The sequence below is a fragment of the Canis lupus genome, chromosome 6, assembly GCF_003254725.2.
Source record: "Canis lupus dingo isolate Sandy chromosome 6, ASM325472v2, whole genome shotgun sequence".
NCBI lineage: Eukaryota > Metazoa > Chordata > Mammalia > Carnivora > Canidae > Canis > Canis lupus.
Window position 1 is genome coordinate 39,587,972 of NC_064248.1, and position 26,006 is coordinate 39,613,977.

The window sequence follows — 26,006 nt, forward strand, 5'->3', positions numbered from 1 at the left end:
GTGCAGAAGGGGAGCCAGGACTCTGGAGGATGACTGTCACTCCAGAAAACCAGCCTTCGAGCCCAAGTAGGCTGTGCTTGTCCTTCCAAACTTAACTTTCAGATTTAATGAGGCTTCCTGTTCAAGATGTCCAAGTGGGAACCCCTCGGAAGCGGAGCCCCGCATCAGTTATGACGGAGAAAGGCAAATGCTAGCCTGAAATAAAAATATCAGACAGAAAAAAAAAAATCCTCTTTCGGAGTGAGGGGCCCTGGCTGGCTCTGCCACCAGGGAAGGTTCCAGAGACGTGCCCGTGCCAAAGGCAAATTAAAACACACCCTGTCAAAAGATTTCCGCTGTCTCCCAAGTATTTATTTTTCGGAACTTGGTGAAGGAGGGTTTAATTAAGACACCCTGAGGCGGGAGCCTTGTACTGAGTGGAAAGAAGCCGGTGGTTCCTGGGAGTCCGTGAGGCCAGCTTGGAGCAGGCGTGGTGGAGCTTCGCCCCTCCCCAACCGGGCTGGGGTCAGGGGCTCCCCCGGCTGCACACCTTCAAGGGGCTGAGCCTTCTAGTAAAGCATGAAAAGAGGGGCCTCGGGCTGGTTTCCCCAGGGCGTGGAAAGGGGTTGGAGGGACCCCCAAGAAGGTGCGGAGTTCTGGGAGGGAGGGTGTTCGAGGTCACAGGACTTGTTGCCGACGGCCCCCTGTGGCCCCTTGACTTCGAGTGAGTTGTGGAGGGGTCCGCGGTGCATGTCTGAGCTGTGGGCTCAGCGCGGGGCCCGTGGGGGCCGATGGGCGTGCGGTAGCCAGCCCCTGATGTTCCTCTGTTTGGGCTCCTCCTCAGTCCACGCCAGCAACTTCCAGAAGCACCTCTGCCCACTGCCGGAGCCTAGCTCCCTCCTCAGGGACGTCATCTAACACGAGTGCCACCCGTTCTTTTCAGAAGTGAATTGTCTGCTTTAATCACTGGGCGGGAGTCACAAGAAGGTGAGACACAGTGATGGATGGTGTTGGCCGCAAGCTCCCCGGCCTGTGAGATAAGCAGTTTGGGTCAAATCAGGGATGTTGGACGCAGGCGCCTTCTGGGGCCTGGTCAGGAGGGGAGCGTGCAAGCTCCCGTGGGCGAGGCTGGAAGGAGTGCTGGTGCCTGAGGGAGGTGGGACAGAGGCCCCCCGTGGTCCCGACGGCCAGCCAGCGTCTTGCTGCCCCCAGACCTCTGCTGGCCCGAGATGCACGCCCGAGCCCCGCTCTGTGGGTGCCAGTGTGCGCCGACCCGGACCTTCGGTTTCAAGGCTGTTTGTTACACAGCATCATCGAGGTGACTGGTAGACACAGCCTGCGGACCTCTGTGTGCGGCCTCTGGCCTGGGCAGTTTCCAGGACAGAATCTGACTCCCAGATGAAAGAAAACAAAGTCCCTGCACATTGTCTCCCTGCATCGGGCCCGACGGCCACGGAATGTACCAGCACCGTGACTGTCTGCTTTCCTCTGCCCTGCAAGGGCAGCTCACCAGCTCGCAGGGCCACACAGAGCCGCGTCTCCCTCTGGGGTGCGGGCGTGGAAGTGCTCGTGGCCCGGAGCCGAGGGTGCCAAGAGAGGAGATGGGTGAGCCAAGCAGAACAGCCGTCTGTGAGTCACAGTTCCCAAAAACCAGCAAATGGCCCAGCACCTGCTCGGCCACCCCCACCTGCTCCTGCCAGCCCTACCCGGGTCTTGGCCACTGGACAGTCACGGTGGGACCAGCCCAAAGTGACCACCCCCCCCCCCGCCCCAGAAGAAAGTGACAGATGTTAGCGCCTGCGGGTTCTGCCCCACCCCTCCCATCAACAGATATCAAGACATGAAAAATTGGGGTAAATGAAGGGTGGGCGATTAGGTCGGGCCCAAGCTGGGTTCTCGTGGGTGCCAGAGACAGCTGCAAATGCCCGTCAGGGACACTTGCCCTGATGCAGCGGGGCTGCCAAGCCAGGGTGCCTGGGGACAGCTGGACGAGGTGCCGACACGGGGCTCATTCCTCCGTGAAGCCGTCCTGCAGCTGCTGGGAGTCCCGCCAGCCCCCGGGCCTGTGTGTGCCTCCGCCCGGGCTGTATAGGAGGAGCCGTGCATGGGACCCCCGGGCCGGGCTCCCTGCTTGGGGCTCTGGCTTATCCACAGGTCTGTGGGATGCCAGCCCCAGGCTTGAGCTGACGGGTCCTCTGGGGGAGCCTCTCTCTCTCTCTCTCTCTAGTCAAATTCTGGGCTCGTCCTCCTGGCTCCATCCAGGCCGGGGCTGGGCACCAACCCCTCCGTAACCAGCTTGACTTTTTCTCAGAGTTTGGCTTGAAAATGTGGGCTCAGGAGCCCCGCCACCCACCCAGGCTCCCAGTGTGTGTGTGGGGGTAAAGCCCCCCCCCCCGACCCCTGTGTACCTGCGGTTTGCAGCCACTGAGCCCACGGGGTGAGGAAGCCAGCGAGCTGCCTCCCCAGCACCAGCCTCCACCCCTGCAGTTGCCTCAAGGTTTACAAAAAAGGTTTTGTTTTTTTTTTTTTTTTTTAAAACAACCTTTTTTTTTTTTTTAATTTTTTTTTTATTTATTTATGATAGGCACACAGTGAGAGAGAGAGAGGCAGAGACACAGGCAGAGGGAGAAGCAGGCTCCATACACCGGGAGCCTGACGTGGGATTTGATCCTGGGTCTCCAGGATCGCGCCCTGGGCCAAAGGCAGGCGCTAAACCGCTGCGCCACACAGGGATCCCACAAAAAAGGTTTTGTTTTTAAGTGCAGTGCTTTCTTGGAGCATAAGATGTCCCCGAATCTAAATATTAGTCAAAGCTCTTAGATGCTCCCTCATCTAGATGAAGAGGTAGGTTTGGTGTAAATGACGTGACCTATTCCAACAGGGAAAAACAGTGCCTTCTAGGACGTTCTGGAACAACATAGGGTATTTTTAAGATTTTTCTTCTTTTTTTTTGAAACGGAATTCACATGGCATAACATTCAAGCGTTTTGAAGTGTACAGTTCTGTAGCATTTAGTGCATTGCTGGTGTGCAGCCGTCCCCTCTGCCTGGCTCCGGAATCTTCCCGTCACTCCCCGCCCCCAGCCCTAGACAACCACCCATCTCCTTTCTGTCTCCGCGGATTTGCTGATCCGGAACGTGTCATGTACATGGAATCCGACGTGTAGCCCGTGCGCCTGGTTCTCCCACTTTGCATGATGTTTGTGAGGTTCCTCTATCTTGTAGCAGGTGTCAACACCTCACTCCTCCTTACTGCTGAGTTACAGACTCGTGTGCTTCTGGTTCAATTTGGGTGCACATAGGCAAGCGCCGAGCCACCGGCCAGGCTTTCCGCGGCCCAAGCCCCGCTCCGCAAGGTCCGCTCCCGCGTGGGTGGGTTCTGGACCCTCGGACTCACCGGACCTCTGCAGTCCACTCCCAGGAAGGCGGGTCCCGGAGGAAGTGTAAGAACCCGAGCTCCCAGTGGACCTCTCTGATGGCCTCGCCCACCCTGGGTAAACCCGGAGAGGGAGACTGGAGCCCAGCGAGCTGGATGCTGGACAAGGACGCCTTTCTGCTCTCCACAATGCCCCATTGTGCCCTCCTCTGGGGAGAACAATGCAACCCGGGCCAGGGGAAGCTGAGGACAAAGGGCTCTTTGTCAGGACCGTCCCCACCTGAAAAGCAGCGCCCTGGGTCACACCTGATGGCGGAGCTGTCCTTCCGTGCTGTGCCCTGAGCACCTCCTGTATCCAGGGGACGCATGGAAGCTCGGGTGGGCTTGGGCTGAGGGGCACTGGATCCTCCGCTTGGACCAGACAGCCGTGCTGGCTCATCCCTAATGCAGCCCCCGGGCCCTGGAGACGAGGTGCAGAATGTAGGTTTGCTGGAAGGACCTGGAAGCATGGCCAGGACGGACTGTCCCCTGACCTCCCCGCCCCCGGAGGCGGGGAGGCCTCGGGCACAGGCTTCCCTGCTGGGGGCTCACCAGGGTGCAATGTCTGTGCCCCCCCACTGCCGATCTTTTACATGTCCCACTTTACAGCTGGGCTCTGAAAGGAGAGTTTTCACAAGAAAAAAAAAGGGGGCACTTTTTAAAAACTCACAGTATAGGATGCACATCTGCTATCACCCAACAGCTGGAGGCTGAAGAAGTGTTCCAGCAGTTGCTGGCCTGGCCTAGATTGGGGGGGGGGGCAAGTCCAGAGCCAGTCCCTGCCTTTATAGAGCTCACGCTGCAGGTGGTAAAGATATAATTAAACAAGACTGATCATTTGACCCACAAGTATTAATAATTTAGATGTCAGAACACTCCGCACAAGATGTCAAAAGCGAACAAAAAACTCGGGACAAACATTTGCAATATGCACACAAGAATAGGATCTGTAATATGTAAAGAGCTGTGAAGAATAAAAAAGAAAACCCACACCCACCTCAGTGATTTGCTTCCAAGGACCAGTTTGCCCACTAACCGCCTTCCTTTAAGGAGTGCCCATGAGCCCACCCACTGGGCGCCACCTGTCCTGAGCGGTGCCTGGGTGGAGTTGCTGATGTTGTCACCAGGTTCAGCGGGGCCACAGGTGGGTAAGTTCTTTCCTGGGGACCCTCAATGCACCACCCTCCCCCAGGCCTGGAGGTGCGGTCTGGAGAGGGGTGGGAGTCCTGCCCAAGCCGACGGACCTGGCTGATTTCAGGCCCCTGGCTAGCCGTGTGGCTGACACCCCGACACCCTCCCCGGACAGGAGGTGAGGGCGTGGTAAGGGGACACCCGGGGACCCCGGCCGCGCCGTGAGCCGGCTCTGCTCCAGCCCTGCCTCTGCTGGAGCGCGGCTCCCGGCTGCGCACACGGACGCTGAGCGGGCCCACCGCGGTCCCGGCCCACCCAAGGGAGGGCGCAGGCGGGCAGCCGCCCAGGTGCTTACGCGGCCCCGGTGACGGAAGAGCCGAGGCCGGCGCGGTGCAGCGGGAGCCCGGGGAGGACCTCCCGTCGCCCTCCCGGCGGCAGCACCACGCGCGGCCTGCGGGGGGCGCCCGCGCGCCCGCACTAGAGCGCGCTCCCCGCCCGGGGCGTGGCCAGTCGGGGGGCCGTGGCCAGGCTCCCGCTCGGGGCGGGGCGTCCGGGCGCGGGGCGCTCCCGGCGCATGCGCACTGGTGGCCCCCCGCAATGGCGGCGCCCGAGGAGTCGCTGAGGAAGCGGAAGGCCGGGAAGGCGGGCGGCGGGCCTGGGTCTCCGCCGGGGCCGGGGCTCGACCCCACGGGCTGCTCGGCCGGCCTCCGGGCGGGCACTTTCTGGCTGACTAGGATCGTGCTCTTGAGGGCCCTCGCTTTCATTTACTGTGAGTCCGGGGGCCCGGGGCTCCGTCGCTGCTGCCCTCGCCTCCGGGTCTCCCCGCGGGACGCGCCCCCGGGACTCCTGGCCTCGCCCCGCCTCCGGTCCACACCCACCCTGCCCCACGGCGCCCCGCGGCCCCACGTGCCCCTGGCCGGGACGCTGCCCCCCGGAACGCGCCTTCCCATGGGGGCGCCCCTCCCCCCCGACGCTCACCCCCAACCCCCTGAGACGCTCACCCCCTCCCCCGGGATGCTCCACCCTGCCCCCCCCCGACGCTCCCCCCGGACGCTCCCCCCGTCCCCTGGGATGCCGCCGGCCCCCCCCCCCGCCCCCCGACGCTCCACACCCCCGTCCCCCCGACGCTCCCCCTCCCCCCCACGCTCCTCCCATGCTTGCCCCTCCACGCTTCCCCCCTCCTCCAGACGCTCCCCCCAACCCCCTGAGACGCTCACCCCCTCCCCCGGGACGCTTCCCCCCCCTCGACGCTCCCCCTAACCCCCTGAGACGCTCACCCCCTCCCCCGGGATGCTCCACCCTGCCCGCCCCCCCCGCCCCCCCGACGCTCCCCCCGGGACGCTCCCCGCCCCCACGTCCCCTGGGATGCTGCCCCCCCCCACGCTCCACACCCCCGTCCCCCCGACGCTCCTCCCCCCACGCTCCTCCCATGCTTGCCCCTCCACGCTTCCCCCCTCCTCCAGACGCTCCCCCCAACCCCCTGAGACGCTGATGCTCCCCCCCACGCTCCTCTTACCCCCAGACACTTCCCCCGACGCTCCCCCTTCCCCAAGACGCTCCCCCCTCCCCCGGGACGCTCTCCCCCCACGCTCCCCCTCCCCCCCACACTCCCTCCTCCCCTGAGACGCTCTCCCCCACGCTCCCCCTCCCCCGGGACGCTCCCCCCACACACACACACTCCCCCACGCTCCTCCCTGGGACTCTCCCCCCCACCTCGCCCCCCTGGGACGCTCACCCCTGCCCCTCTGGGACTCTTACCCCCTGTGCCCTCCTGGGACGCCCCCCAAGGAGTCCCTTGTCCTGGGGATGGCCGGCCTCAGAGGACGCATCCCCCTAGACCCCCCCCTTGGTACTCTACCCCCCTATCGTCCCTCCCCCGGGACCCTCATCCCGAAACCCCTTCTTCCGGGACATTTGCCCTGCCCAACGCTCCTGCCCTCAACTGGCTCTGGGTGCCCCCCTGCGCTTGCCCCCCCTCGCCCCTCGCAGGGCCCCCTCCTTTCAGGAGGATACCCAGTGGAGTGTGTCTCCCTCTCTTCTTCCCGCTGGGTGGGCTGAGGTCTGGAGCAGCGGGGGTGGGGGACGAGGGTGCTGGCAGGTGCCTTCCCCACCCATGCTGGTGGGCCTCCACGGGCCTGGGCGCTGGGCATCTCAGCTGTGCCTCAAGCTCTCCCCTCCCGGAGGAAGAGGCAGTGTCCTTGAGCCAGGACCAAGCTGGCTTTTGTGTGTCCTGCCTCAGGGGGGCGACCCAGGGCCCTGGGGTCACCTGTGTGGGCTCTCCTGGTACCTCCCTGCCCTCTGTCCCTGTAAAAATAGTTCCTGGCTGCATGGCAGGAGCCTCCACAGTTTTAAATAGCCATCCTGAGTGGTTGAGCGAGCTGTCACTTGGCAGAAGGCAGCGGAGACAGGGTTGCCCCGGAGGTCTGCGTGGACTGTTGAGGGGGCAGCAGCCAGGCGCCTCCCTGGCAAGCACGGCTAACAGCAGCCTCAGGCTCTGGGGGAGCGGGGATCCCCTGTTCAAGTTGGGATGGTTCTGGCTGCTGGGTCAGGCACATGTCTTAGGGCGCTGAGCGCAGAGCCACCTGCCTTGAGACGTGTGTTTTCTCCCTGGCTTCTCTCTGTTTGGGGTAGACTCCGTGTTTTCGGCTGTGTGAAGGCCTCGTTTCCCATCGTCCCGGGAGGATGTTCTCTGGCCGAGATGGCCCTGGGCAAGTGGGCACACATCCTGCCGTGGTCTCTGCCTAGAGAGTCCAGATCATTCTGGTAACAGGAGCTACATCAGAGTTTCTGAAGTCCCAGGGTTTTTCATGATGCCAACGGGGGCTGCCCACGTGTCACTTGATGATGAATTTTAGAGTTGTCCTTGCGGACTCCCGACCCCACCACAGGCTGCACGGGGAGCCCCTGCCCTGGGCTTCATCCTCTGCATGGTTAAGAGAGTTCCTACAACAGATGTTGCTGTCCGTGTACCTGTTGGCACACCTGTGAGCGTGCAGCTGCCTCAGGGTTCTGTGCGTGCTGCTACCCTCCGCCTAGGGGCAGCTCCTGCTTCAGAAAACTTCCCGGACTTCTTGCTGATAGTCTTCATTGTCGCTCTTTGTCCCCATGGGATGCTCTTCCACTGTGTCTCCCTTCCATCCCCCCGTGCCCCACTCCCAGCCCCTTGGTGTGGACTCTCAGGACACAGACGGCCCACGCAAGAGGACCCTGATCCTCTCGGGCTGTAGTCACAGTTCCTCAGGTCTCACGTCACTGTCTGGTGTTCTTTTGTTCTCTCTTTGCTGGGATTTATCCCCAAACAACTTTCAAGAAAGAATTTGGAGGTGAACTTCCTGTGTTTCTCTTGCACCCGTGGGAATTACTGATTTTCTTGAGTCTTTTTTTTTTTTTTTTTAAGATTTTATTTATTTATGAGAGACACAGAAAGAAAGAGAGAGAGAGGCAGAGACAGGCAGAGGGAGAAGCAGGCTCTATGCAGGGAGCCTGACGCGGGACTGGATCCTGGTCACACCCTGGGCCGAAGGCAGCGCTAAACCGCTGAGCCACCCGGGCTGCCCTGATTTGCTTGGGTCTTAGTCTCAGTCAAAGCAGGTTTTCTCAGAACTTTTTGGGTTGATGATGAGAAGTCGTCACACAGCCTGACCCCTGCTGCTCCCCAGATGCCTAAACAGAAACACATCCGTTTGTCTCCGTGTATACTCTGGCATCAAACGTGTGTGGCGGGGTTTTCGCCAGAAGCAGTCCTGACACTGTGTGCCCGGCTCAAGGGCAGGCCCTCGGGCTGAGGGCCCTCCCACGAGCCCGCCCCCACCTCAGAATGCCATCCACAGGTCCAGGCTGTCAGCCGTGCTGCTGGCCCCCCAGCTGTAAGTCGGGGTTCTCACGACCCCTTCCTGGACCCGTAATTTGCTGGGACGGCTCACTTAGGTTTCGGGGGAACACCTCACTTAGGTTTTCTGGTTCATCATCAAGGGGGTCGACTTGGGAACAGCAGATGAAAGACACCCATGGGGGGGTGGGGAAGGGGCGCCGAGCTTCCAGGCCCTGCCCCTCCCGGCACCTCCACGTGTTCCCGCCCGAGGCTCCCGAGCCCCTGCACCTCGGGCTTCTGTGCAGGCCCCGTGGTTGACCAGGCCCCTGGTGGTGGGCAGGGTGTGCAGCCTTCTGATCCCACGTCGGGTCCCCTGGCCACCAGCCCACAAGCTCTGAGAGTCACGTGGTTGGTGTGAACCCAGGTAAGGGGGCAAGGGGCTTGTTCTGCTCCCTGGCAGCCCTGACCCTCAGGAACTTCCCAGGAGGCAGGATGGGGAGCAGAGAAACACTTCTCCTCCTGGGGCGGCAGCCCTGTGACCTGAGTTTTCCTCTGGAAGCTCTCAGAGCCCCTGATGCCTTCTCATCTTATTCTGGATCCTTGCTATTTGCTGATGTGTCTGTGTGGGGGTCCCTTCCTCATTCTTTCCCAGGGACTCAGTCGGCTCGTTCATTCTCAGGACTCCTGCGCTCCTGGGCAGCTTCTGCCTCGAGGCCCTGTGTGTCTGAACACCCCGAATGTGCCCTGTTCAGGACCCCTGCCCCATCAAGCCTCCCAGCTTGGCTGGAGCCTGCCTGAGAAGCCACTTCACGAGGCTAAGCAAGGGTCTTTTGGAGCAGATGGGTCCCTCCCAGGCCCTGTGGCCTTTGTCAGTGTGGCCACCCTGGTCAGCTGAGTGTCCATGAGGGGTGACAGAGGGGTCTCCCAGGAGCTCTGAGCACTGTGGGAACACGGGATGTGGACACCTAAACAGATTGCCTGTCTCAGCTCTGCACTGGCCACGGAGTCCCTGGGATAACATCTCTTTGAAAATCCTCCTCCTGGGCACCTGGTGGCTCAGTGGTTAAGTGTCTGCCTTTGGCTCAGGGCGTGACCCCAGGGTCCTAGGTTCAAGTCCCGCATCAGGCTCCCTGCAGGGAGCCTGCTTCTCCCTCTCTCTCTCTCTCTCTCTCTCTCATCAATAAATAAATAAAATCTTAAAAAAAAAAAAAAGAAAGAAAATCCTGCGAAGGGTCTCCAGGCTAGTTCAACTCTGATTCCTGCTTTTGCTTCACACGCAGGTTTTGTGCACTTGCCCTGTTTCTTTCCTTACTTCTGTTACATGTGGTAGTTTTATGCCTCCTTGCCCCCGACCAGCAGCCGCTAGAGGTGAGTCTACCCTGCACTTTCCAGAAGCAGCAGCTTGTTGCCCTCCCCGTCAGGGTATGTGACGGCTCCCCAGGCTCTCGCAGCTCAGATGGCGTCCGGTGCAGGGTGGAGCAACACCGTGGGCATCGTACTTGCACAACTCTTAGCTGTTCTTTGGACATTTTGAGGAAAAATGGAACTGAAAGAAATCCTGCTTCGTTGTATATAGTTGGTTCTGAGAGTTCGTGGAGATGAGTTCTTGTTCTGTGCTCTAGGCCACTAGGGTTCTAATGAAATGCTCTGCTTGGTTTTATAAGGTTCTTTGAAAAACGCTTCCAGGTTGTTGAAAAAATGAGTAACACTGCCTACTTCTGAGCTCTCTACAGCACGTGCCTCTAAAGGAAAAGCCCTGGACACTGCTGTGCCAAGGGCCAGAATTTCACCACACTAAGAAGCAGCCCGCAGACATTGGCATTTGGGGATGATTCGGTTTTAATTTTATAGCAATTCATCTGGATGGGAGAGAAACGTAAATATTTGTTTGTATGTTTTCTTTTTTTTTTTTTTTAATTTTATTTATTCCTGAGAGACACAGAGAGGGAGGCAGGGTCCATGTAGGGAGCCCAATGTGGGACTCCATCCCAGGACCCCGGAGTCACGCCCTGAGCCGAGCCTAAGGCAGTCACTCAACCACCCAGCCACCCAGGCATCCCTATTTGTTTTCTAAAGAAAATATTTGCAGACATCCTTGATAATGCATATTTCGGTAATTGGTCACCTCTCCTAGAGGAGTCTCTGGGTTACCCCTCCCGCCCCCCCCCCCCCCCAACAGTGAATGGCTGAGCACCTCCAGGCCTCTGCCTGGCCTCCTGCCTTCCTAGGTGGGGGTGGAGGCTGACTAAGCCTTTGTAGGTTCAGTTGATTGGTTTAGCTAGCTTTTGAGATGCTGGGATATTTTGACTTTTTCACTTCTTTCTACTCAGCTGTTTCTATAACAGAAGTGGAAGTTGAAATAGGCTTTCTTTTCTGAAATTTTAATCCAAGCTAATGTTCATTGTTTCCTGGTAAGTAAGGTAGGAAGTTTCCTATGCTTGCCTTAGAATTGCTTTTTAAAACTAATTGGTGAGTGCTGCTTGGGTGCTCAGTAGGTTGAGTGTGTGCCTTGGGCCCCCGTCTCGAGAGGAGGGGGTCCTGGGATAGAGAGCACTGCTCAGCGGGGAGTCTGCTGCTCCCTCTCACTGTGCCCCCCCCCGGTGCACACTCTGTCTCTCAAATAAATAAAATCTTCAGGAGAAAAACAATTGGTGAGACTGGCGGGCCTGATAGCTCAGTCGGTAGTGCGTCCGACTCATGATCTTGGGGTTGTGAGCTTGAGCCGCACGTTGGGCATAAACATTACTTAAAAAAACGAGAGGCCCTGGGCAGCCCAGGGTGTGATCCTGGGATCCCGGGATCGAGTCCCAGGTCAGGCTCCCTGCATGGAGCTTGCTTCTCTCTCTGCCTGTGTCTCTGCCTCTCTCTGTCTCTGTGTCTCTCATGAATAAATGAATACAATCTTTAAAAAAAAAAAGAGAGAGAGAGAGAAGCCCTAGAACTAATTGGCTTAGTTAATTTAGTTTAGTTTAGCTTGGTTTAGACCAAGCGTTTTCCCTCCACGGCGATGGAGTGTGAGTTGCGGTTTGCAGGAGGAAGCACATGCCTCTGTTCAGCCGTTGCTAATTAGGTCCCTATGTGGGAGAGCCCCAGGGTTCTGGAATGGACCGCGGCCACCTAAGTCAGGGAAGAGACGGGCTGAGCTCCACCTGGGGGAGCACCCTCTGGAGGTCCACTTCTGCCCAAGGTGGAGGCAGGTGAGGGAGAAGAGCGCCAGCGTGAGCTCCGCTGCCCTCCCACTGACCCTCTGTGGTTGGGTGGTGGGCTTTCATCTTCAGGTGACTCCCACCTGGTGGCCCTTCCACCACCAGAGCCCGCCCCTTGGCCTCCCGTGGTCATGTGAAGGGCAGGCCTCACTTCTCTTTCTCCGCTGCTGTGAGCTGCATATAGTGGGCTTTCAAGAAACTTAACAAACAACTATTAGGCAAACTCCGGACTTCATTGGGATTCCCACCAGGGCCCTTTCCGGTCCCAGGCCCCCGGGCCACACTGCCCTCAGCCGCCTCGCCTCCTGCGTCCCCCTGGTCTGCAGGACTCCCCTGGCTTCTCAGGACCCTGACAGTTTGATCATTTCTGGTCCCGTATTTGGTACGACGCCCCTCACCCCGGGCGTGTCTGGTGTGTCTCCTGACGAGATGGTCACCAGATTGGGCGCCTGGGTCCACACGGCTCCACGGGTGATGCCGACCCGGGTCACCCGGTGAGGTGCGTCTGCAGGTGTCTCCTCCCGTCGGGTCACTGGGCCCAGCGTGTGCCCGGGTCATCATCTGGGATTCCTCTGTAGGGAGGGCTTGTGCGCTCCCTCCGCTTCTTCCTTGGTCCTCACCTTTCCTTACGCGTTGGGTTACGGTCCCACGTGGCTCCTTACCGTGGCTTCAGATTGCCCGGCCCTGCTCAGCACTGGTGCTTTCTGCTTGGTCCCCTCCTGCCGCGGCCACATGCTTCCATTCCTTCTGTTTCGGCTCTGCCTCACGCCAGTGCCGTCGAATGCCTCGGGCCCCTCGTGTCTCCCGGCCCTAAGGCTTGCCATTTCTCCAGTTGTAGTTCCTTTGATTGGAGAGTGGTGTTAGAGACCCAGATCTGTGTGCTGGGAGTGCCAGTCGTTGTGCGTGGGGTCATCTGCATCTCCACATCTCCGAATCCGCATCCCTGCATCTCCACCCCAGTGTCTGCTGAGGGTACCCTGAGTTCACACTGGCATCTCCCATCCGAATCCAGCACCCAGGGTAGGTGCACTCCTTCCTTCCTTGAGCGTCTGGAACTTCCTGGGCCCCTGGTGAGTATCTGGCCCCACCATCGGCCATGGTTTAATTGCTCCATCCACTGCACCTGCAGAGCAGTTCCAGAATTGTCCGCCTGCCTCGTGAGAAAAACCAGCCAGGCTCCAGTGTTTATAAACCATTCCTTTGGTCTCTGTCCTCACAGTTTTCACTCCAAGCATTTTCCAAAGTTACTTAGGGCGGCTCTCCCCCCATCAGCTCAGTGTGGTCGTGTTAGACATTGGCCATCACCTTCCATTCCTTTGTCACACTCTGCATTCCATCCCAGTGTCCCCTGACCCCCAGATTGGCTTGTTTTCATCGTTTGTAAACATTAAGGTTCACTTTTTGTGACATGTGCTTCTATGGGTTTTGACAAACCCGTGCTCACCCGTCACCCTGGAACCATACCAATAGTTCCGTGCCCCCGACACTCCTGTGCACAACTACTGCCCCCCCACCGCACGCCCTGCGGTTGTCCACATTCTGCCCCTGTGGCTTTGCCTTTTCTAGTGTAAATGGAATCCTGTAGTATGGAGCCTTTGAGTGTGGATTCTGTTAGTTCGCGAAGGGCATTTAGGACCCTCCATGCTGCGGCATAAACCAGCGGCTGGCTTGCACGTTTTGTCTTGATGGTTATCCCAGTGTGCGCATTGGCCGCCTGTATTTCTGTTTGCTCCCACGTGAGGGACTCTGCTGTCCCGGTGTTAGCAGCAGTAAACCATGTGGGTGCAGGCCCTCGTGTCGTGTAAGTGTTCACTTCACGCTTAGGCAGATCCCTAAGCATCTGGTTTCTGGGTCATAGATGATAAATCTTTTTTTTTTTTTAAGATTTTATTTATTTATTCATGAGATACACTGAGACAGAAGCAGAGACACAGGCAGAGGGAGAAGCAGGCTCCCTGCGAGGAGCCTGATGTGGGACTTGATCCCCGAACTGGGATCATGCCTGGACTGAAGGCAGGCGCTCAACTGCTGAGCCACCCAGGGGCCCCTCGCGCTGGGGCTTTAATTGGCGTATCCTCAATAAATGATAGTGAGCATCTTTCTTGCGTGTATTTACCATCTGTGTATCTTATTTGTGTGAAACCGATGACTCAGTATCCAGATATTTTGCCCCGTTTAAACATTGGGTTGGGGATCCCTGGGTGGCACAGCAGTTTGGCGCCTGCCTTTGGCCCAGGGCGCGATCCTGGAGACCCGAGATCGAATCCCATGTCGGGCTCCCGGTGCATGGAGCCTGCTTCTCCCTCTGCCTGTGTCTCTGCCACTCTCTCTCTCTCTATGTGACTATCATAAATAAATAAAAATTAAAAAAAAAACAAAACATTGGGTTGTCTGTTTCCTTACTCTTGAGTTTTAGTGGTACTTTAAATAGTCTGGATACGAGTCCTTTGTCCGGGCCTTTATGTGGTTTGTAGATGTTTTCTCCCCATCTGTGGCTTGTCTTCTCATTCTCTTACAAGTATCATTCACAGAACAGCAGTTTCTCATGTGACGAAGTACAGTTGATCAGTTTTTTTCTTTCTTGGGTCACACTTCCGGTGCTGTGTCTGAAGACTCACTGCCACACCCGAGCCATAGATTTTCCTTTAGAAGTTCCCTAATTTTACATTCCGCGTTGAGCTCTGTAGTCCTTTTTGAGTAAGTTTCTGTGGAAGGTGTGACATCTGTGTCTGGGCTGGTGTGTCTGCATCTTCGTGACGGATCAGCTGGCTGTACTGGTGTGGGTCCATCCCTGGGCTCTGTGTCCTGTTCCCTGGCGTCCGTGACCCTCCTTTGCCAGTACCACGCTGTCTTGATTGCTGTAGCTTTGTAGTAACTCTTGAAATTGGGTAATATGAGTTCTTCAACTTTGTTCTTTCTCAGAATTATTTTGACCGTTTTAGTTCCTTTGCTTTTCCACATCCATTTTAGAATCAGCTTGTCAATATCTACAGAGAAGCTTACTGGATATTTTGATGAAGATTGCATTGAATCTATAGATCGGATCAGAGAGAATTGGCATAGATGTAATGCTGACTCTCAGTCCATAAACTCATCAGTCCATAAACATGATGCATCTCTCCCTTTATTTAATCTTTTTTTATTCCTTTTGTTAATGTTCCGTGTGTTTTCCGCATACAGATTCTGCTTGTGTTTTCTTAGAGTTTTTTCTATGTACTTTTTGGGGATTGCTATTTATTGTAATTTAAAAATTCAGATTACAGTTCATTCCTGATATATATGAATACAATTGACTTTTATGTATTGCTCTCGTATTTTGTGACCTTGATAAACTTTTTTTTTTTTTTTTAAGATTTTATTTACTTATTCATGAGAGATACAGAGAGAGACAGAGAGAGAGAGAGGCAGAGACACAGGCAGAGGGAGAAGCAGGCTCCATGCGGGGAGCCCGACGTGGGACTCGATATCGGGAACCCAGGATCACACCCTGGGCTGAAGGTGGCGCTAAACCGCTGAGCCACCCGGGCTGCCCAGATAAACTTATTTATTAGGTCCAAGAGGGGTTTTTTTGGTATTTTTCTGAGATTTTCTACGCAAAGCATTGTATCATCTATTAACGAAGACAGCTTTTTTGCTTTCTTTCCAGTCTATATGCTTTTTACTTCTTTTGGTGACCTCACTGTATGAGCTGGGAGTTCCCATACAGTGTTCAGCAGGGTGGTGCGATGTCCTCGTTTTGATCAGATCTCAGGGGAAAGGACTGAGGTGCTGGCCTGGAGTCTGGTGCTGGCTGTTGGTTTTTTATAGCCGCCCTTGTGGGCTGATGCAGTTCCCTTCTGTTCCCAGTGTGCTCAAAGTTTTTATGAGCGGCTGCTGAATTTTGTCACTGTTTTCATGTGTCCGTTGATACTCTTACTTCATCTGTTATTTCGGTGAATCACATGACTTTGTGAGTGTCGAACTAGCCTTGTGTTTCTGGCATGCAGTTATTTGTGATTTATTACCTGTATTTCTTCTTTTGAGAGTCTGGGTAGTTTGTGTCTTTCGAATAATTGGTCTGTTTCAACGGAGTTGCTGAGTTTATGATCTTGGAGAGATTTGTGGTATTCCTTTATGATCTTTCTAATGTCTCTGGAGCCAGTAGCAGGGTTCCCTTCTCTGTTCCTGATACTGCTTCTCTCTTTCTTGATTAGCCTGGCTAGAGGTCTATCAATTAGGTTCATCTTTTTTAAGAACCAACTTTGGAAAAAGAAAAAAAAAAAAAAAAAAAAAAAAAAAAAAGAACCAACTTTGGGTTTTCTTGATTTTCTCTATATTTTTCTGCTTTTTAATTTCATTGACCTCTACTCTTAAGTTTTTATTTTTTATTTTTATTTTTATTATTATTATTATTATTTACTCTTAAGTTTTTATTTTTTTTATTTTTTTATTTTTATTTTTTTTTTAATTTTTATTTATTTATGATAGTCACAGAGAGAGAGAGAGAGAGAGAGGCAGGCAGAGGGACATAGGCATAGGCAGAGGGAGAAGCAGGCTCCATGCACCGGGAGCCCGATGTGGGATTCGATCCCGGGTCTCCAGAATCGCGCCCTGGGCCAAAGGCAGGCGCCAAACCGCTGCGCCACCCAGGGATCCCTACTCTTAAGTTTTTAAAGGTTTCTTTCCTCCTGCTTGTTTTGTGTATCACTGCTATTTTTTTCTGATTTTTTAAAGTAGAAGTTTAGACTTAAGTCCTTTCTATTTTTCTAACACGAGCACTTTACTGTAAATTTCCATTTAAGTGCCACTTCAACAGCGTCCTGCAATTTTTGATATGTTGTGTTTTCAATTTTTATCCAGTTATAAAAAATCTTATAATTTTGCTTCTGCTTATGGGATCCCTGGGTGGCGCAGCGGTTTGGCGCCTGCCTTTGGCCCAGGGCGCGATCCTGGAGACCCGGGATTGAATCCCACATCGGGCTCCCGGTGCATGGAGCCTGCTTCTCCCTCTGCCTGTGTCTCTGCCTCTCTCTCTCTCTCTCTCCGTGTCTTTCATGAATAGGTGATAAAATCTTTTAAAAAATAAAAAATAGGGCAGCCCCGGTGGCGCAGTGGTTTAGCGCTGCCTGCAGCCCAGGGCATGATCCTGGAGACCCTGGATCAAGACCCACGTCAGGCTCTCTGTATGATGCCTGCTTCTTCCTCTGCCTGTGTCTCTGCCTCTCTCTCTTGCCTCTCTCTCTCTCTCTCTCTCTGTGTCTCTATGAATAAATAAATAAAATCTTTAAAAAATAAAAAAAAATAAAAAATAAATCTATGGTTTATTTAGAAGTGTGTGGTGTAGTCTTGAAAGATTTAGGTATGTTTCCAGTAACATCCTGTGGCTGATTGGTTTGGGGCACACATTATTTAGATTCCAGTTCTTTTTTGTATGTTGATCTTTACTGTATGGCTCACAGCGTGAAGCATCCTGGTGAATATTGCACATATAGTTGAAAATCGTATATTATTTTGCTGTTGGGTAGAGTGTTCTAAGGATGTCACGTTATTATGTCTTACTTTTTCATACTATATGGCAATCTATAAGTGTCAGGTCGAGTCAATAATATATACATAGGATACAGACATATATGTATTATGTGAGGTTTATTTTTTATTATTTTAGGTGAGGTTTAAATATATGTAAGTTTTGTTGGTAGATTCATGCACATTAAATATTACTATGTCCATTTGTTGATTTGCTGTAATTGTGCAGTGTCCTTTCTCATCCCTCATATAATTCCTTGTTTTTATGTTTCTTTTATCTGATATTAACATAACCATCAGCTTTCTTTTTTTTTATTAAAGATTTTATTTATTTATTCATGAGAGGCACAGAGAGAGAGAGAGAGAGAGGCAGAGACACAGAGGGAGAAGCAGGCTCCATGCTTTAAAAAAAAAAAATTCTCATTTAAAGCAACAGATTTAAAATCTGTACTGCTAGTTGTTTTCTATTTGTTCCTTCCGTTCTTTTTTTTTCCCTCTTTTCCTGCCTTCTCTTTGGTTAGTTTAGCATTTTCTATATGATTCCATTTTTGTGTCTGTATTATTATTTAGAATTGCTTAAATTTTTATTTGCTGTCCCATAGAACTTGCAGTGAACATTTTACTTTTTTTCTTTTAAGATTTTACTTATTTATTCACAAGAGACACACACACAGAGAGGCAGAGACACAGGCAGAGGGAGAAGCAGGCTCCATGCAGGGAGCCCGACGTGGGACTCGATCCCAGGACCCCAGGATCACGCCCTGGGCTGAAGGCAGGTGCTAAACTACTGAGCCACCCAGGCATCCTCCTGAACATTTTATTTATTTATTTTTTATTTATTTATTTAAAATTTTATTTATTTATTCATAGAGACACAGAGAGAGAGAGAGAGGCAGAGACACAGGCAGAGGGAGAACCAGGCTCCATGCAGAGAGCCTGACGTGGGACTCGATCCAGGGTCTCCAGGAATCACGCCCTGGGCTGCAGGCGGCGTTAAACCGCTGCGCCACCAGGGCTGCCCCCTCCTGAACATTCTAAATTAACCTGAGCCTCCCTCCATGTGATAGTTACACTGGTTCTGTGTGGTACATGGTCCTTCTAGGAGTGTGTTCCAGTGTCTCTCTCCTGCGTCTGTGCTGTTTTCTCGTATGCTTTCCTTCAAAGGCTTTATTCATTTTTTTCCTTTTTTTTTTTCTTTCCTTCATAGGCTTTAGTTCATTGTTGCTGGCTTTGCCTTAGATGAGGGGTCGCACACATTTCTATAGCCTAAACCAGTGTGTGTGGAACTGGAACCCAACCACCGCCATGCTCCATTCTCTACCTCCATCCCATCCCTGCCTCGGGATGCGGTTTTACTCACCCTGCAGGTTTTACTCACCCTGCAGGCGTCATCAGCAGCACCTGGCCATGTGTGTGTGTGTGTGTGTGTGTAACCGCCCTGAGACGGCCTGTTACCTGGCTCTTTCCCCCTTGGTGGGCGTTGAGTTTCCCTGCTCTTCACGTTCACAGCTAGAAATGCTATGCTCTCTCTCCTCCCGTCACATCCCTTTGCAAACACATCCGTGCACTCAAGTCTAGAGAATGCAAATGTACTCTTGTAGGAGTGGGACTTGAAGGAAACCAGTGATCTGAGTGCAGGTGATCGTGACTTCCCCGTGAGCTGTGGCATGAGCTCTGGGCCCTGTAGCCCGTCTGGAAGGGGCACCACTGACCAGGCCTACAGGCAGTGGAGACGTGTGTGATGACGACAAATGCTAAGTGTGGTCTGGGGTCATTAACTGGCCGTTCACTGGTAACTAGATACATGTGTTCCGTCAGCGTCCATCTGGTGTGCACATCCATGACATGTGTCGGTAGACACAACCCATGTAGGTCTGTATATATGTACACATAAAGCCTCGCTTCTCCAGATTGGGTCTTCCAGTATTTCTGCCAAGATTTTGAGAATTAGACCTCTTGTGTCCCGCCTTGACTCCAAACTGTTGCTCCGACTCCACCTTGTCTACTCGCCCAATGAGGCCCCTTCCTGCGAGTGTCCACGGATGGCTGGGCTCCTGCTCATGGTCCTTTGGTCTTTTTCTTCCAGTTGTGGCCTTCCTGGTGGCTTTCCATCAGAACAAGCAGCTGATTGGAGACTGGGGCCTGCTGCCCTGCCGAGCGTACCTGAAGAGCGTACAGCAGTATTTCCGGGGCCGCGTGGGCTGGGACGCCGTGAGCTATGCGCCGACTGTCCTCTGGCTGCTGGACTGGTCACACATGGACTCCAACCTGGACGCCCTGGCGCTTCTCGGGTTGGGCGTCTCATCTTTTGTCCTGGTCACCGGCTGTGCCAATATGGTGCTCATGGCCACTCTGTGGGTTCTCTACATGTCCCTGGTCAACGTGGGACAGATCTGGTAAGTAGGAAGAGCCGGGGTCCTGTAGAGCAGGCATGCAGTACCTCAGCGTCCTGGGCATGTCACAGGCCGCAGAACAAGCCATAGCCTCAGGGCAGCGGGGGACACGAGCAAGCTTTCTTCTTACATTAGTTCAGAAGAGTATTGCCATCTTAACTCGGTGGTAGTACAGTCTGCTGGTTGCCAGTCGACCAAAATCCAAGGGACTTTCTTTATTGAGAATAATCACGACTCTGTAGGGCATGGCATGACTACCCCCAGAGACCCGGTAGTCAGCATCCTGGGGCTGGGGAAGCTCTGAGGTGGATGCAGGGTTGCGCGTGGGCTTCTGGGAGGGCTCTGGTCGGAAGGGGGGGCTTGATTTGGGAGGCTTGTTTTTTCTGTTCTCCCCCCTGTGGCTCCTTCCTTGTTCAGGAGGAACCAGTACCAGCTCATGCCAGGAGTCACAGGCCAGGCTGGCCCTGCTGGGGTTGGGGGCAGTGAGCTCCCATGCCAAGCAGTCGGAGGTGGCAGTGGAGGCCCCACTGGTGTGGAGGCTGGAGAAGTCCTGCGGGAAGTGAGAAGGGGTGTGCAGGGCGGCACACCGTCCTGGGAGGCCCAGGAAAAGTCAAGTGGCCATGGGATGCTGTGCTGTGTTTGAGCAGGTCACAGGGATGCCTGTCTGCTTTCCAATTGTGGGCTCCAGAGGGAGAGAAGAATCACCCACCAGAGGAAGCACTGGGGACTTTGAAGAAAAGGCAGTTTTGAGAGAAGCTCTGGGGAGGGGTTGGTGTCTGTGCAGATGCATAGGGAGTAGACGTGTGCGTCTGCATCTGTGCAGATGTGGAGGAGGGTAAGCATTTTCGGGGTGACTTGGAGTGTTCTGACCAAGCGGCCGTCGGTCCTCTGGGCGAAAAATGTAGGTCCGGGGTCCCACCAGTCTGTCCATCGCAGGCCCAGGGTGGAGAGGCTCGGTGGTCCTCCCAGAGCATGGGCTGCAGCCCAGACAGTCCCCGCCTGGGCACGTGGGATGGTCCCTCAGTGTGGCCGTGGGCTGGGGGCTGTCCGGCGGGCCGCGTCAGCTACCCCGACTGCAGTTGCACCAGGCGTGCACCACTTGGAGAGGAATCGGGCTGGACCCTTGCCTGGCCCTCTTCCTGGCTGTGTGAAGTGCCAGTTAGCACCGCCCTGGGGAGGACAGGTGGGCATGTGGGTCGCCCTGAAAACCCCTCTGCGGCGCCCACTCCCGGGCCCTCCTGTCACGGTGTTACTGTTGACCGTGGAGGTGGGTACGGGGCCACAGCACATTGGGTGGGGTCCGGGTGACTGTCCCACATGCCTCCTGCTCATCAAGCAGCTACAGAGCAGCGGTGAGCGTGATGCGTCCTTCACTGCCACCTGTTCCTTCCCTGTGGAGTTCCCGGAGCTCACGCCAGAGGTGCAGTCCTCTCTGCCTCCATTCCCTGGGTCAGGAGCTGGTGTTTACCCACACGCAGGGACTCTGGCTGGCTTTTCTGTGACCTCTTAAGAAGCTACCGGTTTTTGAGATGTGTGATTTTATTTTTTAATTGTATTTATTTATTCATGAGACGCACAGAGAGAGGCAGAGACGCAGGCAGAGGGAGAAGCAGGCTCCCTGTGGGGAGCCTGATGTGGGACTCGATCCTAGGACCCCAGGATCACACCTGGGCTGAAGGCAGACGCTCAACTGCTGAGCCACCCAGGCGTCCCGAGACGTGTGATTTTAATCTACGCCGGAGGAGAGAGAGTTCTCGGCACCTTTTTCCCTTCCTAGTGGTTGCAGGCCCACAGCAGCGAGCGCACCGACTCCAGAGACGGGAGGCTTGGGTCAGGCCTACTGTGCATAGCACCGGAGAAATCGTTCTCACTTTAAGTTTACCGTAAAAAGTATTTCCTAGTATTGTGAAGAGTACGGTCGGGAAAGATTAACCCCAGGTTTAAATTTTTGAAAACCAGTTTGGGTCCACGTGACCAAAAATAGTCCTATACTGTTTTCCCTGAAAAAGATACTCTGCTCCCCTTTCTTGGATATGTAAAAAAGAAAAACGTGATTCAAAAGTAACTTAAGTTCACTGAAGCAAAATAAAATAAAACTGTAAATAAAATAAAATAAAATCTTCTCAGAGATGCGGCAGGAGATGTTTTAGGTGAGAGCTCTGTCAGTGGAGACCCGTGGTCTCTGCCATGCTGGTGAGCCAGAGCTGCACACTGCTTGCTTGGCACAGATGGGAGGCCGTGGGGGGCTCCCGGGCACCTGCACCCAGGTGAGGTGGCCCTGCACCCTCTGCCTCCACAGTGTTTCCAGCCCCGTCCTTGACTCAGTTTCCCTGATGGACGAGAGTTTCGGGTCAGAGGCACATGAAAAACTTACCAAGTGAGGACCCCTCATGTAGACTGTTTTTTTCCTGGCACCCCAAAATGACAGTGACACAGACTATTCCTTGCATGTCCCATTTATTTAACATTGAGAGAAAACAATATTTATTTGGGGCGAGATGCTCAGATAACAGACACTGTCGACAGGATATCTGGCAGGTGTTGCCCAGCTGCTGTTCCGTGGCAGGGCCAGGAAGCCCGTGGGGGGCCAGGGGGAGCTTCTCCAAGGGCAGCGCTGCCCTGCTTTGGGGCCCCTGGGTGTCGGCCCTGCGTCTGGCCACTTTGCCGCAGGGGCACGGTGGCTGTGGCTGTCTCTCTCCCTTCCCTGCTCTGGGCGTCCTGCCTCGGTCCTGACACTGCACGGCAGGTGGGGGCTCACGAATCCACTCCATCTTACCCTCGGGAAAGTGGCCTCCTTCCAGGCAGCGGGGGCTCCACAGGGTGATCCTGTGCCCTCGGATTCGGCCAGTGGAGCACTGATTTCATGGAGTCTTTGTCGTGGCTGCAGGCGGCACAGCAGGAGGGAGCCTGGGGACCCTGCGGGGCGGGCTGGGGGTTAGCCAATCAGCAGCACCCCGGCGGGTCCTGGCCTAGAGCTGCAAGGCCCGAGCGCTGGGGCCTGTGGTGGGGGTGGGAGGGCCGTGGGCTGGACGCTCAGCCACTCTGAGGCCACTCCCTCGGCCCCACCAACACCTGGGCCCGTGGCTCTGGCCGCACCCTATGTAGAGTCCCAGTCATCAGGTGAGAAGCGGGGAGACCTGGGACCGACTCCCCACTTGTCCATGTTTCATCAGATGCCACATCCTCCTGATTTTACCCATAGAGTCTTTCCAGAACCTTCCTTTGCTGTCAGCACCCGGTGTGGCCCCATGTTCACCACAGCGTTCAGCCCTGCTTCCCACGCGGTGTGTTTTGTCAGGGGCACGTGCCAGCTTCACTTGAGGTCTATAACGTTCCAGTTACGGACAATTAAGACACACTATTTTCATATGTCGGGCAAGTGCAAGGTAATGAATCGTGATTTTTCCATGGACCGCACCAGCTGCCCTCCCCACCACCTCGTGTTGAAGACCAGGGCAGGCACAGTGTTGGTTTCTTAGGCCCTGGGAACCCCACGCCCCAGGAGAGCAGGTCCGCGTGCTAGGAAGTAGCTAGGGGCAGGGGCGTGAATCCCTGGGACTTCCTTGGGGGCTTTGCTGGTGGGCAGGAGGGCGAGGTGCGGGCAGGGTCATTTCCTTTGTGGCTCAGTCTTTTCTCTGCATTGGCTAAGCAGACGGAGGATGCGGCCGATGCCAGGAGGGCGTTTCTCACGCACAAAAGTGAGTGGACAGGAAATACGAAGGAAGCCCAGCAGCAGGTGCTCCAGGTCCCTGCAGGCCTTCTCCCTGGATCCCACTGCAAGCCCGCAGTTAGGGCAGGGACTCGGGGTCTCTAGGGACACAGGTGCAGGGGTGCTGGGTGGCTTCGGGGGCCGCACTTCGCAGTTGCCTCCTTTCCATCACAGCTATGGAGTGTGGCTGGAACAGGTTTTCATTTCCTGGTGCTTGGGGCAGGAGCCTGTGCTGTTAGGGGCAGAGAGATGACCACGCTGGTTCCCCTCCCGTAACAAGGGAAGGCTTGTGGGAAGGGGCACAGCATCATCTGCCGGGTGGAGATGAGGACGTGGCGCCCGACTGGGTCGACAAGAAGGGGCCTCAGGCTGGGTGGCCGGGGCGCACGGCAGCCCCCCTCCCGCGCTGACGTGTCCTCGTCCTCAGTGCATACTGCTCCTGCAGTTCTGGTGAGAACTTGAGTTTGTCTGCCCTTTTTTTTTTTTTTTTTAAAGATTTTGTTTATTTGAGAGAGAGAGTGTGTGAGCCTGAGCATCATGGAGGGGCAGAGGGAGAAGCAGGCCCCCTGTGGGGATCCCGATGCAGGACTCAATCCCAGGACCTGAGGATCACGCTCTGAGCTGACGGCAGATGCTCGACCGCTGAGCCCCCCAGGTGCCCCGACTTTGTCTGCCTCGAATGTCACCCAGAGCCGCAGAGGTTTCACCCGGTGGCAGGAAGCTGTGCTGTGCAGGCCGGCAAGTCCCTGCAGCGGCCCGGCCTGCACAGGCACCACATGGATCTGCTTGCTGGGGAGGACCCGGGCGCTGGAGGCCATTCTCCTGACAGGCACAGGTTTTGCTGCTGCCTAGCTGGTTCACCTTTTCCTTTTAATTTAAAAAACACCATTTTAAATAAATAAATAAATATTAAAATAAATAAAAAACACCATTTTTGGAATAGTTCTAGGTTTACAGAATCACTGCAGCGACAGTACAGAGGATTCCCATGTGCCCGCACCCAGCTTTGTGCTAGGCAGTCTCTTCCTTGTCAGAGTTGCTGAGCTAGTGCTGACCTCTGCTGTCTCAGGATCCCCTCCGGGAGCCACAGGTCATTGGGGCGTCATGTCCCCTTCAGTCTCTCTGGGTGGGGAGAGCGTCTCTGACCCTCTGGCATTGAGGACTGCGCAGGGCTGCAGCGGGACGTCCCTCTGCTGAGACTCGGCTCATGCTTTTCTCACCACCGGACTGGGCTGTGGGTTCGGGGACAAGGCCACAGAGGTCACACGCCCTTCTCGTCACGGCACGTCAGGGTCGTGTCGTTGCCGTGATGCGTCTGTGCAGCTGCTACTCCCCCAAGCTGAGGTCCCGGCTGCCAGGCCCTCCAGTGTCCCTGTCCCGTCTGCGTGCATGAGGACGCGCAGCCCGTGTGCCAGGCGGGGCTCTTGTGTAGGGGACCCGGGCCTCCGGGCATTCACCTGTCAGTCATGACCACGTCAGCGGGCACTTTGCTCAGGGGCTTCAGTGCCCTGGGGAGTGGCGACGTTGGAAGGGAGCGCCAGAGTTCCGGAGCCGGGCCGTGGGAGGTTCAGGTGATCATAGAGCAGAGCCTCGCTGCCCGAGCAGCTGCCTGGCCCAGACGAGGGAGAGTGTCGCTCCAGCTGCCCCACTTAGCATCAGTTTTCCAAAATGTTGGCTTTCTGATCCTTTTATCTGTGCTTTACTTTGGCAGCGCTCCTAGAGGGCTCCTTTGTTGCTAGCAAGCGCGGCTGCATGGCCGCGTTTTCTCTTCCCCACCTTCCTGGCCCCCAAAAGAAGAAAGGATTATCTGCAGAAACTTGGACCGAGGTCGGGGAGGCTCAGGGGGTCCCTTCCTGCGGAGGAAGCCGCCTTCGCTGCGTCCCTCTGAGAGAGAGGACAGAGCCTGCACTTCAAAGAGCGCCAAGAGCAGATGCCAGCGGGCTGCGGGGGCGCGGGGGGCACGGGGGGCACAGGGCCGGGTCCGTGCCGCGGGGCACACCGCATGGCTGCTCCCTCCTGACGGTGACGGGGACGACCTCGTTCTGTCTCTACAAGGTCCCACAGCCCCGCCACCCACCGCTCTGCCTCCACGGGGCCCAGAGCCCAGACGTTGTGGCCACTGAGTCACTGAAGATGGAGCTGACGCGCAGCCACGACTCCTGCTTCGCTTCCATGAGGTTCAGGGAGCAGGTGCGGCCCTTTCTGTTCTGTGGGAGCAGTGGCCTTGCGCACCAGCACCTGCGTGCTGCTGAGGACCCCGTGCTCACGTCGTGCTCCCCCCGTGAGGACAGCCCTTCCGCAGCCCCTGGCATGGACACCAGATGCCTTTCATTTAGGGTCCCCATTGTGGGAATCTGTGCCCGGCGTACTGGACACCCTTGAAACTCATATTCTAGAGCATGACATTTTCATGGTGTTTACAGAATTTATTTACTGCCAGATATCCATGGTTACATTTGTTTTTTCCTAAAAGATTTCTTGATTGGCCTGTTGTGGGCATGGCCTTAGAGCCCTGTGTGGGACGCAGCCTGGCGGCAAAGGCTCCTGGGCCCTGGGCGGTGGGTGGGCCCCACGCAGAGTTCCTGACCGCAGGTCTCCCCACCCCCACCTTCTCCTGCCACATGTAACGTCCTGGGTTCACTGAGGGGGGCTTTACATAGTTGGTAGCATGATGCTTTAATCTTGTTTTTTTGACAAAGTAAGGGAAAAAAATTTTTTTTAAGGTTTTGAGAGAAAGGGCGAGTGTGTGTGAGCAAGCAGGGGGAGGGGCAGAGGCAGGTGGAGCAGCAGGCTCCCCGCTGAGCCAGGAGCCCAATGTGGGGCCCGATCCCAGGACCCCGGGATGATGACCTGAGCTT

General features: G+C 55.4%; 1 protein-coding gene across 5 annotated transcripts in view; it reads left to right on the top strand.

Moving 5' to 3' along the window:
* Positions 1 to 5,079: 5,079 nt before the first annotated feature.
* Positions 5,080 to 26,006, top strand: part of LMF1 (lipase maturation factor 1) — an 88,216-nt gene continuing 67,289 nt past the window's right edge. For 2 of the 5 annotated variants that reach the window (XM_049111570.1, XM_049111572.1), the window contains exons 1-2: positions 5,080 to 5,293; positions 19,133 to 19,442. In XM_049111570.1, coding sequence (XP_048967527.1) covers positions 5,122 to 5,293; positions 19,133 to 19,442 — 482 coding nt within the window. In that variant the 5' untranslated portion in view covers positions 5,080 to 5,121. The remainder of the gene's footprint in view (positions 5,294 to 19,132; positions 19,443 to 26,006) is intronic. The other 3 variants (XM_049111568.1, XM_049111567.1, XM_025417094.3) reach the window with 3 other exon arrangements.